Source organism: Onychostoma macrolepis, chromosome 17 (assembly GCF_012432095.1).
Source record: "Onychostoma macrolepis isolate SWU-2019 chromosome 17, ASM1243209v1, whole genome shotgun sequence".
NCBI classification, from domain to species: Eukaryota; Metazoa; Chordata; class Actinopteri; order Cypriniformes; family Cyprinidae; genus Onychostoma; species Onychostoma macrolepis.
In genome coordinates, this window is record NC_081171.1 from 14,712,734 (window position 1) to 14,729,392 (window position 16,659).

Consider the following 16,659-nt stretch of genomic DNA (forward strand, 5'->3'; position numbering starts at 1 on the left):
CACTAATCGTTAGGGTTAGGTTAATCACTAATCGAACTAATCGTTCATTAATCTTGAATAATTAATGAACGATTTGATTGACAGCAGTTCTAGAGGCAAAGTTGTTTGGAATGAAGAGGTCTATCATATGATATGAATATGATGTCTATGTGTGAAAAACCGCACAATATACAGTCATTTACGCCCTTGAAAAATGCAATATCACCCCCCAGTGACCTTTAGGGCAGTGGTTCTCAATTCCAGTCCTGGGGGCCCCCTGCTCTGCACATTTTGCATGTCTCCCTTACTTAACGCACCTGATTGAGATCATCAGCTCGTTAGGAGAGAGATCCATGAACTGAACTAACGGGCTGATGATCTCAGTCAGGTGTGTTAATTAAGGGAGACATGCAAAATGTGCAGAGCAGGGGGCCCCCAGGACTGGAATTGAGAACCACTGCTTTAGGGTCATGAGTCGAACATGCCCACCGAGCATCTTAACCTTGTCTAATAGGTGCTCAAATTTCATTGGTCAGTGGCTGCCAGTTTTTTGAGATTTTTTAACAGCAGATGGTGCTCTAGGCTAGTTTTTAACTGCACACTCAAATGCTCACGAAGAAGAGCACTTGTGTGTTCGGCTGAGTAATGTAAGTGGTTAAATGTACTTGCACCTCAGCTTTTATGATGCAAGATTAATGTAAACAGCCCACTGTGAACACTTGTAATTTGCTTCAACCTGAAAGAACTTTTTGAATGATTGTTTTAGATTAAAGTGGTGTGTGTAAGGAACTGGAAAGCAGAGTATGGTTGTTTGTAAAGTGTGTAGTACCATCTGCTGTTAAAAACTAAGCTCAGAATCGATTCCAACGACATTAGACACTTAAGCCTGTGACTAACGATTTAGGAGTCGGGAGCGATTTTGTGCTTTTGACCATTGGTGACGGTCAAAACCGCTACGCGCTTGAACCCCTAATAAATAAGAAAATTGTGAATAGTGGTAAAATGACAAATCTCGCAATGCTCCTTCTCTCATGTCCCATAGAAGGAAGAAAGTAAGTAATTTGGAAACTATTTTTTTTAACCATTGCACAAAATAGACTGTAATCCAAAATATTAAATTATGCATGATAATATAAATTATAGAGTCAGACACTCACATTCTTTGTGGCACAATGGAGCAACTCAGGAGTGAGAGGCGGAGTTATAACATCACTCTCCACTGGGCTCCTCCCAACCACTAGAGGGCACTGCGGTTTGGCATGAATTGGTCGATTTAGCCTGTAGGTCTGTAAGGGTTTTGTCAGCACAGAGTTAGGCAGAAGAGGCCTTTTTATGGAATTAGGTGGTGTTAAACTCTCTGAAGGAGGAGTCCCGGCAGACAGTCTATCTGTTATCCCCTTTCCAAATCCCAGGCCCCCCAATCCGAGCACTAGACGGCCTCTGCTCAGGCTCAAAGGAGATTTGAGTCCAACTGTTCGCGGAGGACGAAGCTGTGTATTAGCAAGCGGTTTGGCTAGCTCCACTGCCTTGTTGAAAGAGAAGGAGCGCGTCATGGGTGCAGACGTTGGTGAGGACAGTTGCTTGAAGTGAGTGAAGCTCTGAGAACGCACCATGTAGTCAGGCACGAGCGACTGCCGTGAGAGGCTGTCATTGGACTGGGACAAACTGTCTCTGGAGGTGCTTCGAGTAGAGCTAGAGTTTGCTCTTGGACGCTGAAGCCCTGAAGAGCTTGCTTGGCTCGGTGAAGACCCCAGAGATGAAGTCCCATTTTGAGTTGGCTTGGAGCCTGAGCTTTTTTGGGATATGTCCTGACTTTTGGAGGCTGTGGTGATTTGAGAGTTTTTGGGCTTTGGTTTAGGACTTGGGATGGATTTAGGGGATTTGGGTGCCGGTTTGGGGCTTCCAGTGGACAATGAGGAGGCAGACCTGCGCACTTTGGTTGCGGGAGTAGAAGGGCTTTTTAACTCTCTACTTCCTAGAGAATGTTGGGAGCGAACTTCTTTCTTCTCTTCTGGTATCGTGCCCTCAACTGGGTTTGAAGGGTCCACTGGCTCACCACTATCCTTTCTCCATTTCATGGAGAAGGAGGAGGCTCTGACCACTACATTTGGCCTAGCTGGGGGATTCTTGCCCTCTTGCGTGAGTGCAGTCTGGGTCGTACCATTGGGAAGGGATGAGGGGGTACCATTGACAGGACGGGCACCAAATTTTGGCAGTCTGGACACCATGGAGGACTTACTGAGGACCTTCTGTTCCATCAGCAAACAGCAGAGTCATGGATGAACACAAAAGACAGACCTAAAGAGAGAGAGACACAAATAAAAGAGCACATTTTTAGTGAAAACTATTAATCATCTAACTGAGTCAACACAAAATACTCATTATTTTGGCACGAAATCAGCAGCTGGCATGAAATCCATTTGTCATGTGGAGTGATGTTTTATACAGTACTTATCTCAAACAGCATTTGATAATTATTTCATAATTATTATGTATTAAGATTTTATGTCCTCAGATAATTTAATAAATCACATGCTTTATTTACTTTTTAACATGTCACACCACAGGATTACTTTAAATGAACTAATCAATTTGGGATAAACATGTTTAAGAAATAAAACATGAATAACGAGGAGCAAATGTAAAATTTAAGAACGGATTTATATCCGTTTTGCAGAGACACATTTATGTGGCCAAGTGTAAATGGAAATGTTTTAAATCAGATATCCGATCAGAGAAAACGCATGAAGTGACCAGGTGTAAACAGGCCCAAAGTAAAGGAGTAAATGTCTCCCTAGTAAAATCAGTTTTGAATCTCAAATTTTTCTTGCTTTTTCTCTTACACACAAAGTAAAACACCCAAACCTAATGTGTTTTAATTCAAAATTTATGATATTTTATATGGACTTTATCTGAGGCAATGTAATAAAAATACTGTATAATAGTAAATCCTTGGACTGAGGAACATGGGTTGACTTGTGTACAGTTTTTGTTTTTTCTCTTCATACTTTCACACACAGGAACATTAATACAGCTACACAAACTAATTTACTTCAGTTGCTTTAGTTACTAAGTTACTAAGATGCCGGACTAGAAAAGCTAGGTGTCAGAGGACCATGTACTGTAAATGTGATCATTTAAATGACTTACGAGAAGCTGGCCTTATTCTGTTGATATATTGTATTTTTGTCTGTTGTTCTGTTCCTACTGTTGTGTAGTATGTAATGTACAGTCCCTGTTGAGTTATATGCAAATTTAACGGAGTTCACGTCAATGAAATCAATAGATATGCGCTGCATTTTATTCATTATCAGCTAATTTCAGACCGCAACAGGAGTGAGCGCGGCATCAGCACCGGAAAGATAGCTTAGTCTCACTACTTTCGATGATGATGTTGTGTGTTGCAACTTACTTTAAGTTTCATTCACGGCAGTTTGCGCGTCGGCTTGCTGAAGAGATACTCAGCTACTCATCCGCGGTGATGCTTGTTGCATTAGCGCTGTCATATCTGACTATAACATACCATATAGCCTATAAAACGCTTTCACATTTATTATTTTAATATTTTGGGAGGAGTACAATTAGCTTATGTGGTTTCAATAACCAGATGCATTTACACTTGTCCAGTTTCGTCTGGAATGCGGCCCAGACCACCTCCTGAAGTGGTTTGAGTGATCAGATTTATATCCGTCTCGAATGCGTTTCGGAGGGCATTTACACCTGGTCTTTTCACGATCGGATAAGCTATCCGAACAGAAAAAAACGCATGAAATGACCAGGTGTAAACAGCCCCTTAAAATCTTTAAAAAATACGGTCTGGATGAAAGAATTTTCTGTATTGAAATACAGATTTTTTTGTATTGAAATGTAATTTTGCATTTTGTTAGATTTCAGGGTTAAAGGAAATATCCATAAAGTTAACAGATAATGTCCTGACAGAAAATTACCAAATATTTTTGTTATTGTGTTCCTTATGCTGTATTTCCTGTAGTATAGCATCCCCCTAACCTCTTCTACAAAATAGCCAAACACACAAAACGATGTTAGAACTCAAAAACACAGCTTTCAAATGTACACAAAAACTCACTTCCTATTTTACAATAGTTAGGGCATGAAAAGAAGTGGTAGGTGAGTGGAATAACCCTCATCTACAGTTTTTTTTAAACCTCATTACGTGATCTGGTTGGAAAGTTTCACAGCACGTGACAGCACAGCTAAATCAGGCTAAGGAAACAGGATGTGTTTAAAGGGATGAGCAGGACTGAAGCTCTTCTTGATGGTGCTGGCACGCATGTTTTGTCATGGCAGACAACACAAAGGATGTTTTAATGCATGTTTGGAGATTATTAAACAATATTGTTACTCGCGGTTGGCTGCTGACTTTATTAGGAACTGCAACACAAATGTATGGTTTAATTGAAGTTCACTCTTCTCCGTATTGATTTCTTTTTCGGTAAATTATGTCAAAGGCTAAAAGGAAACCAAAACAAATATATTGGAGAGAGATGTTCTGGGCAAAAGGCCAAATCCTAGCCAGATGAATGGTGTCTCTATAATGTCCCACTTCATTCTGTCCTAATCCAGTTGTATTCACAGAAATTGGTCTCGTTCATTCTTTTACATAAGCCTCATTCAAAAAGATAAGGTACTCAGTATAATAGATAAATCGTAATCCATAGGCAACTTCATATTTTGGTCCATCGGAGCACCAGTTCAGATTTAAGGAAGTGAGGGTCCAGATTTCTGTTTATGAGTTTGACACAAAAGGGAGGTGTGCGCAAAACCAATGGAGGAAGAGAGGGGAGAATACAGCGACCTTTATTTCACACACTGACCCACATTCTGTGATGAGAGATTATACTAGCAGTCACACGACATAAACGCACGGATGGACAGAGAGAGAGAGACTGCCAGGCTTTATAATCCTCTTCATTCTGCCAAATCAGGTCAGCCCCAACACACCCTACTAAAGCCTTGTTACCCAACACCACCACTAGTGAGGCCGTTACACTTCACGTTTTCAGTTGTCAAAACACACACAGATTCTATGACCTGATGTTGTTTGTTCTGATCTAGTGAAATGGCATCCATTTTATCCACAAAAAATTATTATGCACTAACATACTGTATAAACCTTTCAAGACAGAGCTAGCATGACCTTATTGGTTAATAAATGGTGGTATATGCTTCTGTAGAAGCTATAAACAGTGTATTTAACTTCATGTTCAAATTATTTAATTGCCAAGTTCCCAATGAAACACTACACTTCCCTACGCTACAGAGATAAAGCACTTTCAAGTAATTGAGTGAGTTTCCTTAAATATTCAAAAAACTAAGAAAAAAAACAATACTTTTATTCAGAAAGGATGTTTTAATTTGATCAAGTGATAAAGACACTTGTCAAAAAATATATATTTTTAAAAAATTGCTGTTATTTTGAACTTTATATTCTTGAAGAATCATGAAAAAAAAGGAATCATGGTTTCCTCTCCACAAATGTTTGTACAACTGAGCACCATAGAATGAATTCATAGAATGAATTCTGAGGGATCAAATGACACCGAAGACTGCATTAGCATCTTTTCCATCAAAAGAATAAATTAATAATAATAATAAAATTAATATTTGTAATATTTCACAGTATCACTGCATTTACTGTATTTATCATCAAATAAATGCTGCACTAATGAGAATAAGAGACTTAAAAAGAAAACTTAAAAAAAAAAAAAAAACATCTTACTGGGCCCAAACCTTTGAAAAGTACTGTATGTAAAATACTAATATTTTATACTTAAATTAAATTAATTTCAATGTGAATAGCGTTCAGTTGTTTCTTAATAATACCAATCACAATGCTTCATACAGTCTAGTACTTATCTTTATTTCCAATTTTTAAACACTTTCTTGCTTTAAAATAAATTTTGCAGTGAGAATCATTTCAGAGCTGGTTGTTTTGGTTCAAGGCCTTGAACTCTTGAAATCTTTTGAAAAGTCTCCGCTACTGTACTGAATAAACCACTGCATAAATCTGCATAAACATCCAACACACTTTTAGAGGGCAAAAGGGGGTAATAATCACTGAAGCCTAGGGTCAGATGATGTCATAGATGTGGTTACTATGGCAACACTTCAGACCATCTGTCAACTGGCTCCTTCGTACACAAAACTCATTCGACTAGAGCAAATAAGTCACCAAAACAGTCCTTGAAAAAGACTGAGGATACCTGCATCAAGACACACACAAACCACCTACACACAGTATAAAACCCATCAGCAAACTACTTTCTGACTCCGAGAGACAAGGATAACTAGAATAAGGATACAAGGCGATTCACTTCAGATCAAACACAGCAGAATTTGATGGGATAGTAAATCAACTCTACCAGTGTCTTCAAATAAACTATTGCCATTAATCACATTTGTTGTTGCAATTAACCACTAATGACAAAGCACTGCAGCATCCACAACCAATGCCAGCAAAATCCCAGAGTGAAATGGGAGCAATAAGAAGAGTACATTGTTTGTATAGTCCAAACTTACACACTAGATTATTTGTGCGTTTATTGGGGCAAAGGTGAAAAAGTTAAGAGAAGAAAGAGCAGAATAATGCCTTTTACCAAGCTGACTACTTATCCCAGCTGGCTAGACAGCAAACATAATGTGTGCACAGCATGTGACGGCCAACACTAAAATCAATTAGACACGGTCAACTTTGTGTCTGACTTCTGCTCGCCCTTACTGATTTAGAGGATATGCACATGGTATTGAGTAAGCTGGTGTTTGACATTGGTTCGTTTCTATCTTCAGCTGAGCTAGCCTCAGGCGTGCACAGGTAAGGATTTGTCACAGAGAGCAGCTTATTGAGATAAGGCAGATCTGCTTGAGGGCTGGATTAAATGCATTACAGTCCACCTTTACACAGATAACTGTCTTTGTGGTGTGGCCAAGTGTGCTCTTCATTTGACAATATTTCTGAACGTCATTTCTTTCTATCGGGTGACTGGAACGGTGGAACAGACTAAAGCCAATTTTCTCCTACGCACTGAGCGTTTATTCCAGACCCAGACATATTCAGGGCAGACACCCAGACAAATGCACAGTTATATGTCTGGAGGAGAGCTATGGGCTCTCAGAGCCTGTTAATATTTGATTGGTGCAAAATGAAGGCAGAAGACAGGACCAAAGTAAAGATCTAAAACTGCATGTCTTATATTTTGATGTTGAAGGGAATGTCTCGAATTTTGGCAGGCCTGTATATATTCTGCAAGACAGAGTGATTTACAAAAGATGACTTACTTCAAAATTGGTAAAATGGAAGTGTGATTAGTTTAACTAAGAAACTAAGCTAATTTAGAAAACCACCATCTGCCTCACCTTTACAAAACAAATGCAAATCTAAAATATTTCTACCACAAAAAAAAAAGAAGTGACATCAAACAGTCCGCAAACATTAAAGACTGTATTAAATAAAAATAGGGTTTTTAAGTTCATGTGTGTTAGCTTTGAGGCCATCTATATGCTATATACTCCTAAAAGTTGGCAAAATGTAAATTTTAACATATATACACTTTAAATACAAAAAGACCAAAGATGTAGATGACATCCTGACCTGCACTCAAAAAAAATCTGTCCAGAATGAGAACATCCCCTCCCCCCAAACATCCCCTCACCTACTTTTGGCTAGCAATGGCAAGTAGAAAATCATGGTTCACAGCTGTAATGAACTAAAACTGTTAGAGAAATGTCCCGCCACAATTTCCTGATCCTGACCTAACAACTCTTTAGCCAGACTCTTAATTAGAGAACGTAGTCATGCTAGTAACAGCAGCCCTCAGCGATGCTCTTCAAATAAATCAATGCTGTACAAGCACAGCTAGCTAACGAGAAACCCAACAGAACATATTTGATGTTGCCTGGGGTTAACAACGGTAACACTCCTACATATACAAAATGGATTGACAGTGATCATAAGCCATTAGCATCAGATACATCAAATGATACTAAAGCTAATTCTGAATATACTGTACTTGAGGAATTGCTTAAATTAAGATGCATTTTCAATGTAGATGTGCAAGTCTGAGTTTGCCATAACACACAGTTGCTCTAAACTTTCAACCTCAAATAACATTCACCCAAAAAGAATTTACCCATAAATATGACCTCATAGTATCAGATCAGAAATAAGCAGATAAAACTATAATACACCCTAGTCTCAACCTTCTTATTAAACACAACAAAGTAAAGGATCAGACAGCTGATCCTTGAAAGCAATCACAGTAACGTGGGCCATTACAATGAGCACGTTGTGATTAAGTGTGATTACCAGCAAAGAAAACGTTCAGCAGCAAAACCTTATCCTACTCAGCAAAGTCACTTGATCAGCATGAACCTACAGCATAAACACTGCACTGTAACACACATAAAAGACTAAGAGCATGCGAGAGACAAAAGAAAATCAAAATAGATCTACAATCGCTCATGGAACAAATCTGAACAGAACCACCCTTTATTGTTTCTCAATCTCATCTTTCAGCCTAACAAACCTAATCCACTTACGTTAATGCAAAATGTCCTTTCTGTTAATGCAAGCAACAAAATAAAGAGTTTTCAGTCAGATGACTCGGCAAGTTTCTCGTTCTTTCAGAGCCACTCGGTGCTCTGTGTTTTATTTGTCATGGTCCATAAGGACAAGGAGCTGCTTAAAAAAAAAAAAAAAACATGCACACATAATGACAAAGAGAAATGCATTATTCATGGCAGCCATGTACAATGACTCTTCACAGAACAACTATGCTATAATTCACACAAAATATGATAACCATAATGACAAAGATTTTCAATAATGGAATTTTCTATGAATTCACGACTTTTAGTGACAATTTGTGGCTCTGTGATTAAACTGCAGCTTTGTAATTTGACAGAATTGTGATTATGATAAAGTAAATCATTTCAGATGGTGTTTTAGGATTAGTGAGTAAACCATATTGTTTCACACAATAGTAATTTCTCTTCTTTACGAGTTTGTTTGATGTGGAAACTCCAGACAGGCCAAACCTAATATGCAAACAGTGTATTTGAATGTCAGTCAGGTGAAACTGACATCACCCTTGACTAAACAAGAACAGACGCTACGCTGGTGTAGTTATTGTATCACAGAGAGCCTGAATAATAGGGCTGGGACAATAAATCGATGCAGAATCGATTCCTGGATCGAATCTGAGATTTTCCGAATGCATTGCGATTCCTCTGGAATCGATTCTGAGCTTAGATTTTAACAGCAGATGGCGCTCTGCTCTATTTTTTATCCGCACATTCAAATGCTCATGAAGAAGAATGCTGAAGAGCGCTTGTGCGTTCGCCGAGTCTGGAATTTCACTTCAGCTCAGAATGCTTTTATGATACAAGATTAATGTAAACACAGCCCACTGTGAACACCCTTGTAATTTGCGTCAACCTTTTCAAATTTTATGAATGATTATTTTAGGTTCAAGTATGTGTAAGGATTTGGAAACAAGCAGAGTATGGCTGTTTCTAAAGCATGCAGTTCTATCTGCTGTTCAAAGCTCAGAAGCTCAGAATTGATTACAAAGGAATCGCGTTGCATTCAGAAAATCGAATCCAGGAATCGATTCTGCATCGATTTATCGTCCCAGCCCTACTAAATAAACATTACTACACATCCACAACTACAAAACCCAACAGAAACGGATTTTAAAAAACCCAAACACACATACACAGTGAGAAGTTTAAAGCTGCTGTGATTAGCCGCTATCCTGCTAACGCTCACTTTGACACTAAGCACCTTGCTTAAAACCTTTCTGTCACTTTTACCGTCTCGACACACAAATCCAGTTCTACATCGGTTTTAAAGCATCTGAATAAAAAAATAAATAAAAACGTTAATATTCAACAAAATGACTTCCTGTCTGTGTTGCCTTTTGCTCCAATTAAATTTTAATGACTTTCCAACCATGATGTCACACCAGCAAATACTGACAGTAAGCTGAATCATCACAGGATCGTTTCTGTTTTATACGGGAACTCTAATGAGTCTAATGGCAGTTAATATAAACAAGTGCCAAGTGAAGTTCTCAGTTCTCAGATATCAGATTATTACATTGTGAATATAATCACAAAAAGGGATCCAGCCATTATAAGATCTTTAGAATGATGTTTGTACATAGAGATGTAGTCTTGTTCATTCAGAGAGGCGTGTGCTACAGATGAGCTGCAGAGAGATGCATGTGTTTACACAGCTGAACACAGCAGCAAAAATAAAAAGACGTCATATACAAACACACAAATCTATATACAGTATAAGGGTTAGAAAGACAGAACAGGAACAAGGATAAGCTTACACTCCAGACAACCAAAACAATCAAAGTCTATGAAAAACATGAATCAGCCTCACAGGAAGGCCACACACAGATTCACAAATGAGAGCTGATATTGATAAAAGTCTACAATACAACGTTAGCACTGAGTTTCTGGGTGGCAAAACTGCTGTCATAACAGCCACCAGAAATTTGAATGAATTTTCAGCATCATTACTCCAGCTTTCAAAGTCCTTTGATCCTTCAGACATCATTCTAACAGGCTGATTTATTTAAAAACACAAGGCTAACATCTAACAAAATTAAAATATCAAAAAAATCAATATCCATTTTCCAGTATAATGCTGTGAGGTCTAAATTCACTTTCAAATTTAAAACAATTTTAGTTTTAATCGTGTAGAATTTTAATATCGGGCATCTGAGTTATAAGCCATAGCTTGAAAATAATTATCAGCTTAGCAGGTTCGAACTTTAATATCTGTACATCCCATATCAATGATGTAAGTGTACAGTAATACATGCAGAACTCAACAACTAAAGTTACCACCGAACAGCTGTCTGGCGCTGAGGACAGACATTTAGCTGCCAGGATACTTCACATTATACCACATTACACTCACTGTAACGCAATATGGGAATCTAGCTCATGGCCAGAGCTCTTTGACAGGCCTCAGGATGATCACCTAACAGCCACTGCTGTTAATAAACACCCCTCAGAGATATTTGACGCTAGAACGGTCACGAGGACAAAGCAGCTATGGGAAGAATTTTATCAGGTTAGTTTGATACAGGAATCCAATTGGTGAACAGACACACACATATGCCTGACAGCTGCTGGAATAATCAACACACATGCAAACCAAAGCAATAAACAAGAGATCCTTGCACCTGTCAAGGACACACACATAGACTGTCAACACAAATGCTAAGTGAGGACTTTTAATTTTGGGAGGGGGGTGTGTTGATGCTTTGGCTTAACACCGTCTCGTCTGCATCTCTGACAGTTCATGGCCATTAACATCAGCACTGACTGACAGCTATGCAATCTTCATAAACAAAAAGAATGACAAGTGTAGTGGGTGGCGTGTCCCCACCCCGGTGCCAAATGACAAGATGACAGATAAATGTTCTTCACTAACATGATTAGTCTTGATCCAAATGTGCACATTAAGCAATAATCATTGTATTCTTCCAAGTCTCTAAGAATCTGACCTTGTGCTAGTATGCATTGAAATATACAGTAAATAATTTTAATAAAGGCTAAACCTAAGAGGTATGTATTAACAAGGGTGATGATACTTCTGAATGCATTACTATAATCTCTGGTTATTTCCAGGGCTGGTTGTTGAAAGTCAAGACCATAGCGGAAGTTATTATGTCAGAGATCAAAGGCTTTCTAGACCTCCCCCGCAGTACTTTTTCCCATGATGCCCTGTGTATTTCATCACATGCACCAGATATACACAGGTGACAGAGTCACATGTGCTCGCTGGAACTGATTATGAGCCTTTAGCATTCTACAAATGACACGCTTCTAAAAAATGAAAGCAAAATGTACAAGATTGTCTTTGAAGAAATGAAGATGCTCTAAAACCTAAGGATTCACCATACATTTTACCATAAATATAAGATCCAGACAGTTGCATTAAATGCACCGTTCAGTTAACATGAATGCACACGCATTTGTGATGTTCAACATAATTCAGTGCATTTTTGAATTACGTAAAATGCTCTGAATACACATATTTGACATGGTCCAATGAATATGTGTGAAAATCTATTAAGCCACACTATCCTAAAGGGTGTGTTGCGTAAAGTATGTTATCTTTGTTCTGTCTGCTTGGATGAACACCAGTGGAAAGAGCAGTTGTAGTCTGGGGGGCAAAGGTCATCTCTGTTCTCAAAATAGCACTCCAGTTCAACATTAGCATGAACAACATCTGAACTGAGCTGAGTGAATGCGGAAAACCATACAAACTGATCTAGGTTGTTCAGTCACATAATTATAGACCATTAAGGACATTTCACATTTATGTACATAAAACAATTTCAATCACCCCATGAATACATAGAAATGTGCAAAACAACTGGCATATGAGACCCTTTAGATCTTACATTCTGAAATTAAAACATGGAATTTGAACAAATGTTTCAGCAACTCAGATCTATCTGTAAATACAGTTTTGTGTGAGAGCTGGGAACCAAGAACTGGTTCTTATTCAGAACCAGGTATATTTTTTTGTTGTAGGATAATGAATTGTACTGATAGTATGGCTTGTATAATAATTTGGGAAATTACGCTTTTGAACCAGCTGTTTAAGCAAATCAAAAACATGATAAATATACTCTGATTCCTGAACAAACACCACAAGGGGAACAAATAACTCAAAGTTCCTTTTAGTGACTTTTAGTCACAATTGTGAATCAGTCAGAGAAATCACTGACTCACTGAGTGATGAGTTGCATTTTAAATAAATAAATGCCACAATTTTTGTTTGTACAAAGTTTAATTAATACTTACATAATATGGTCTGCTAAATTTGGTAACATACTGCTGAGAGTAGTAAATGCAACAAGAACAGCATTTCCCCCCAAATAGGCTAGTTCTTCCTCAAAAATCCTAAATGAATCATTAATGGAACCGTTAAAGAATACTGTGACCGAGAGTCGAATCTGAATCAGAATCGATTCACTTAAGGGAATACCATCCCTAGCACGTGAACACAAAAACATTAGATTGGCTTTAGATGTGACTCACCTGTTTGATGAAAATCAGCCGCGTCTATCCATGGTGTCGTTGTCAATGTCAAAGCTCAAGAGTTCACGGTCAACTTTAAACTCTTATTTAAAACGGCTCACGGCTTGAGCACTAAACTGACTCATAATACAGCGAAGTTATTCAGCAAATTAGAAAAAGCTTCCTCTTCACTAGCGCGAATTTCCTAGACTACTAAAACAGTTTACAAAGAAATTAACGCGTTGGTAAACAGTGTGAAAGCAGATACTCCGATATTCATATTTTAGGATCGATATCGAGCCTTATAAATATCCTTTCGCGAGTTTTAAAGCGCTAAAGCTGCGGAACAGCAGTGATGCTGTACAGAAGTGAGACTCCATCACGATGTTTGCGATGTTCGCCACTCATCCCAGCATCCTCTTCTTCTGCACCTTGCTCTCTCAGCGATTCACTTGAGCTTCCACATAAACGCCTACGATATCAAAGCGCTAAAACAGCTAGTTTGTTTGTTCATAACGCTAAAGCAAGCTGTTGGCTCCTCTGCCTTGAGCTGATGGATTGGAAAAGCGTGCGCTCAGCGTTTGGCCCGCGCCTACACGCAACCTCTCAACCCCACCGAGCGCGAGCAGCTACCGTACTCTCACGCGCGCTGCAAGTGTGACTCTGACGTCAGACGTGATTCACAGTGCACGAGCTGCGTGCTGGCTCTGTAGCCGGGAGCGCGCGCGTTGACATGTGATATGAGCACCTTTTTCTGAAAATTGTACACATTCTTCAGCTTATATTTATTATCAAAACTATTTTATACGCGTATTTACAAATACTTACAGATATTTCTTGACTACTCTATAATTAGTGGAGTAAAATATTTTTAACATTTAAACATAGACCTACCATAATGTAAATGCTGTGTGTGTGTGTACCTACTTAACCATATTTTGGGGACAAATTTGTACCCAAAAGTGAGCTAAACCTGACAAAATCTCCAAAAACCTCCCTTTGGGGACGTCCTCATTTGTAAAACCAGTTTAAAAATAAAGTAAACAAAGGTTTTTTGAAATTGTAAAAATGCAGAAAGTTTCCTGTAAGGGGTAGGGTTAGGTGTAGGGTTGGTGTAGGGCAATAGCACATACAGTTTGTACAGTATAAAAACCATTACACCTATGGAATGTCCCCATTTAAATAGCTAAGTAAACATATGTGTGTGTGTGTGTGTGTGTGTGTGTGTGTATACACAAATCTAATACATAAATCATAGTAGATAAGCAGATAGTACATAAAATTCCCAGGGCCTGAGACAACATGTTGATGGTGGGTCCCCAGTACCCTGGGCCCAATACTAAACTATAGAGGGCCAGGGACAATGCCAGAATCACATTACTTCAACTCACTCAGAGCAGTGTTCTTTTAGCATTACTGAGATATGCTATTATTGTTTTTCAATATTGTAAATATTTTAGTTTTTATTGTTGTATTTCCCATTTTAGAAGTTTTAGTAATTTTTGTAATTAGGGTTAGTCATTTTTGTAATTTTTTTTTTTTTTTTTAAATATGTCTATATGATTCTTCTTATTATATATGTCATGCTTTTGGCAAAATACATTTTAATAAGTTTTTCATAGGCTACTTTATTATTTTTCAGTTAACAGTTATTTTATATTTGGTAATGTATGCAGGACTTCTCCAATCATTTTGTCCACTAGACTCCGGCCCTTTAGTACAAATGACTGCAAACTCACATTCAGATCTACCTCCATCCAATCAACAACTGATGGGCAGAACCAAGTCCTTAACTCGGATAACCTCGGTTTCACTTGGATGCACATCACTATTTGAAATAATAGATCTGTCGGTACTTCTGTTACATCACCCTTTTAATACTTTATACCTTCTGTCTGCTGCTTCGTGTTGTCTAGTTGTACGTTGTATGGTTGTGGTGTCTGGTGATTTGTGAATGCCACTAAGGATCAGCATGTTTAAAAATTCCATTGTACTTGTGCATATTGCAACAGTGTACTCTGTTCTCCACTTCTACACACACAGTTTAGTACATGTTTTCTTCCTCCTTGAAAGACTGGGAAAAAACTCTCAGCTCCAGCTATTAAAATTTAATCTGCTCAGAAAGCTTAGAGATTTCAGCATTTCAAACAGCCTAAGATTGTGAAAGTATAAAAGAGAGATGCTGCCAACATTTTTAGCAATAGAAATGTAGCACTATTTGTGCTTCCAAAAATCCCACAGAATGGGTTCACTGGCTATGTATACTGATAGAGTTTAAAGGGTTAGCAACTGTTTCAAAATTTGGCAATATCAACACTGACATAACTAAACTGAATTAACATTGAACTGACTTGAGCTGAATAATGACACTATCATCTTCTGCTTCTATAGAGCTTTTTTACAACTGATATTGAAGTTGTTTCATAATTGATGAACTTTGGAACATCAACACTGTTATTTTCCTGTTTATCGCTGTGAAGCTGCTTTAAATCAGTCGGAATCTGAAATTCATATTGTATAAAGTGCTATATAAATAAATGTGACTCGACTTGACATCTCAATTCTAACACTTTATCCAGTGAACACCAGATGGCGCCGTCAAACAACTGTTTCTAATGCTCGGGCTCTAACGCTGTTTTTTTGTAATTTCACGGCTGAGGGCCCCATTACTCCACATTTTTAGTGTGTGTGTGTGTGTGCATAATGGGAGTGTTTGTCTCCTGTTTATGCTAAATTAATAACATATGAACCAACATGTGGGAGATCTCCCACCAATGTGACAAAAACAAAAGCAAAAGTGATGAATGGCAAACAAACTGTCCTGATGAAGTGATTCATGTTGAGGTCAAAGGGCACAGAGGTCAGGCTGCAGGACACCAAAGAGGACATTATTTATGTATTTGCCTGTGAATACAATCAAAAGTCTTAAAAATAGACACATCAACACCTGCAAAAGCTTTACCCAACGAAAAACAACTCGAACAAACTCATACAAATGAAGTTTTCTGTCACTCATCGGTTTGCTTGAGTTTGAAGATTTGTGGATTATTATGACATTACATACACAACAGTTTGAAAAAAGTTTTGTTTTGGAATTTCAAAGCATAGTTTTAAACTCATGCCATCCAGCCCAGTGCCCTCAATTTAATGTTTATGTGCGTATGTGTGTGTGTGTGTGTGTGTGTGAGAGAAAGAGAAAGAGAAAAAGATAAAGAGAGTGAGAGAGCTCTGGTTCTCATTGAGTTTGGCATTACTTTACAGACAAAAAGATTTACAGGCCAAAAAAACAGATGGAAGAATGCAGCACAAAGTAGGAGGAGAGAAAAGAGAGAGTTCAGGTTTGCACAGTATCTTAAGATGTTTTTCACAGTCCATGTGTAAGTGGAGGTGAGTGTGTGTGTGTGTGTGTGTGTGTGTGTGTGTGTGTGCATCCATGCTGTTAATGGATTGCTAATTAAGGACTTCTCAGGTGAAGCCAGAAAAAGCAGGAGAGGAAATGGAGGAGTGGAGTGCCAGGTAAGAAGAGACGATAGAAATAGATTATCAAATGAAGAGAAAGGATGGGGGAAACAAGACAAACCTGAAGGAGGGGCGGAAGGAAAGTTAAGG

The 16,659-nt window shown here is 38.3% G+C and overlaps 1 protein-coding gene across 3 annotated transcripts in view; it reads right to left on the minus strand.

The window, feature by feature from the left end:
• The window catches only part of ccser2a (coiled-coil serine-rich protein 2a), a 55,426-nt gene extending 41,674 nt beyond the window's left edge, over positions 1-13,752 (minus strand). The window contains exons 1-2 of one of the 3 annotated variants that reach the window (XM_058748800.1): positions 13,072-13,749; positions 1,137-2,277 (exon numbers count right to left, since the gene is read on the minus strand). In XM_058748800.1, the coding sequence (XP_058604783.1) occupies positions 1,137-2,237 (1,101 nt within the window). In that variant the 5' untranslated portion in view covers positions 2,238-2,277; positions 13,072-13,749. Of the gene's footprint in view, positions 1-1,136; positions 2,278-13,071 lie in introns of all 3 variants that reach the window. The other 2 variants (XM_058748802.1, XM_058748801.1) reach the window with 2 other exon arrangements.
• Between the last annotated feature and the right edge of the window lie 2,907 nt (positions 13,753-16,659).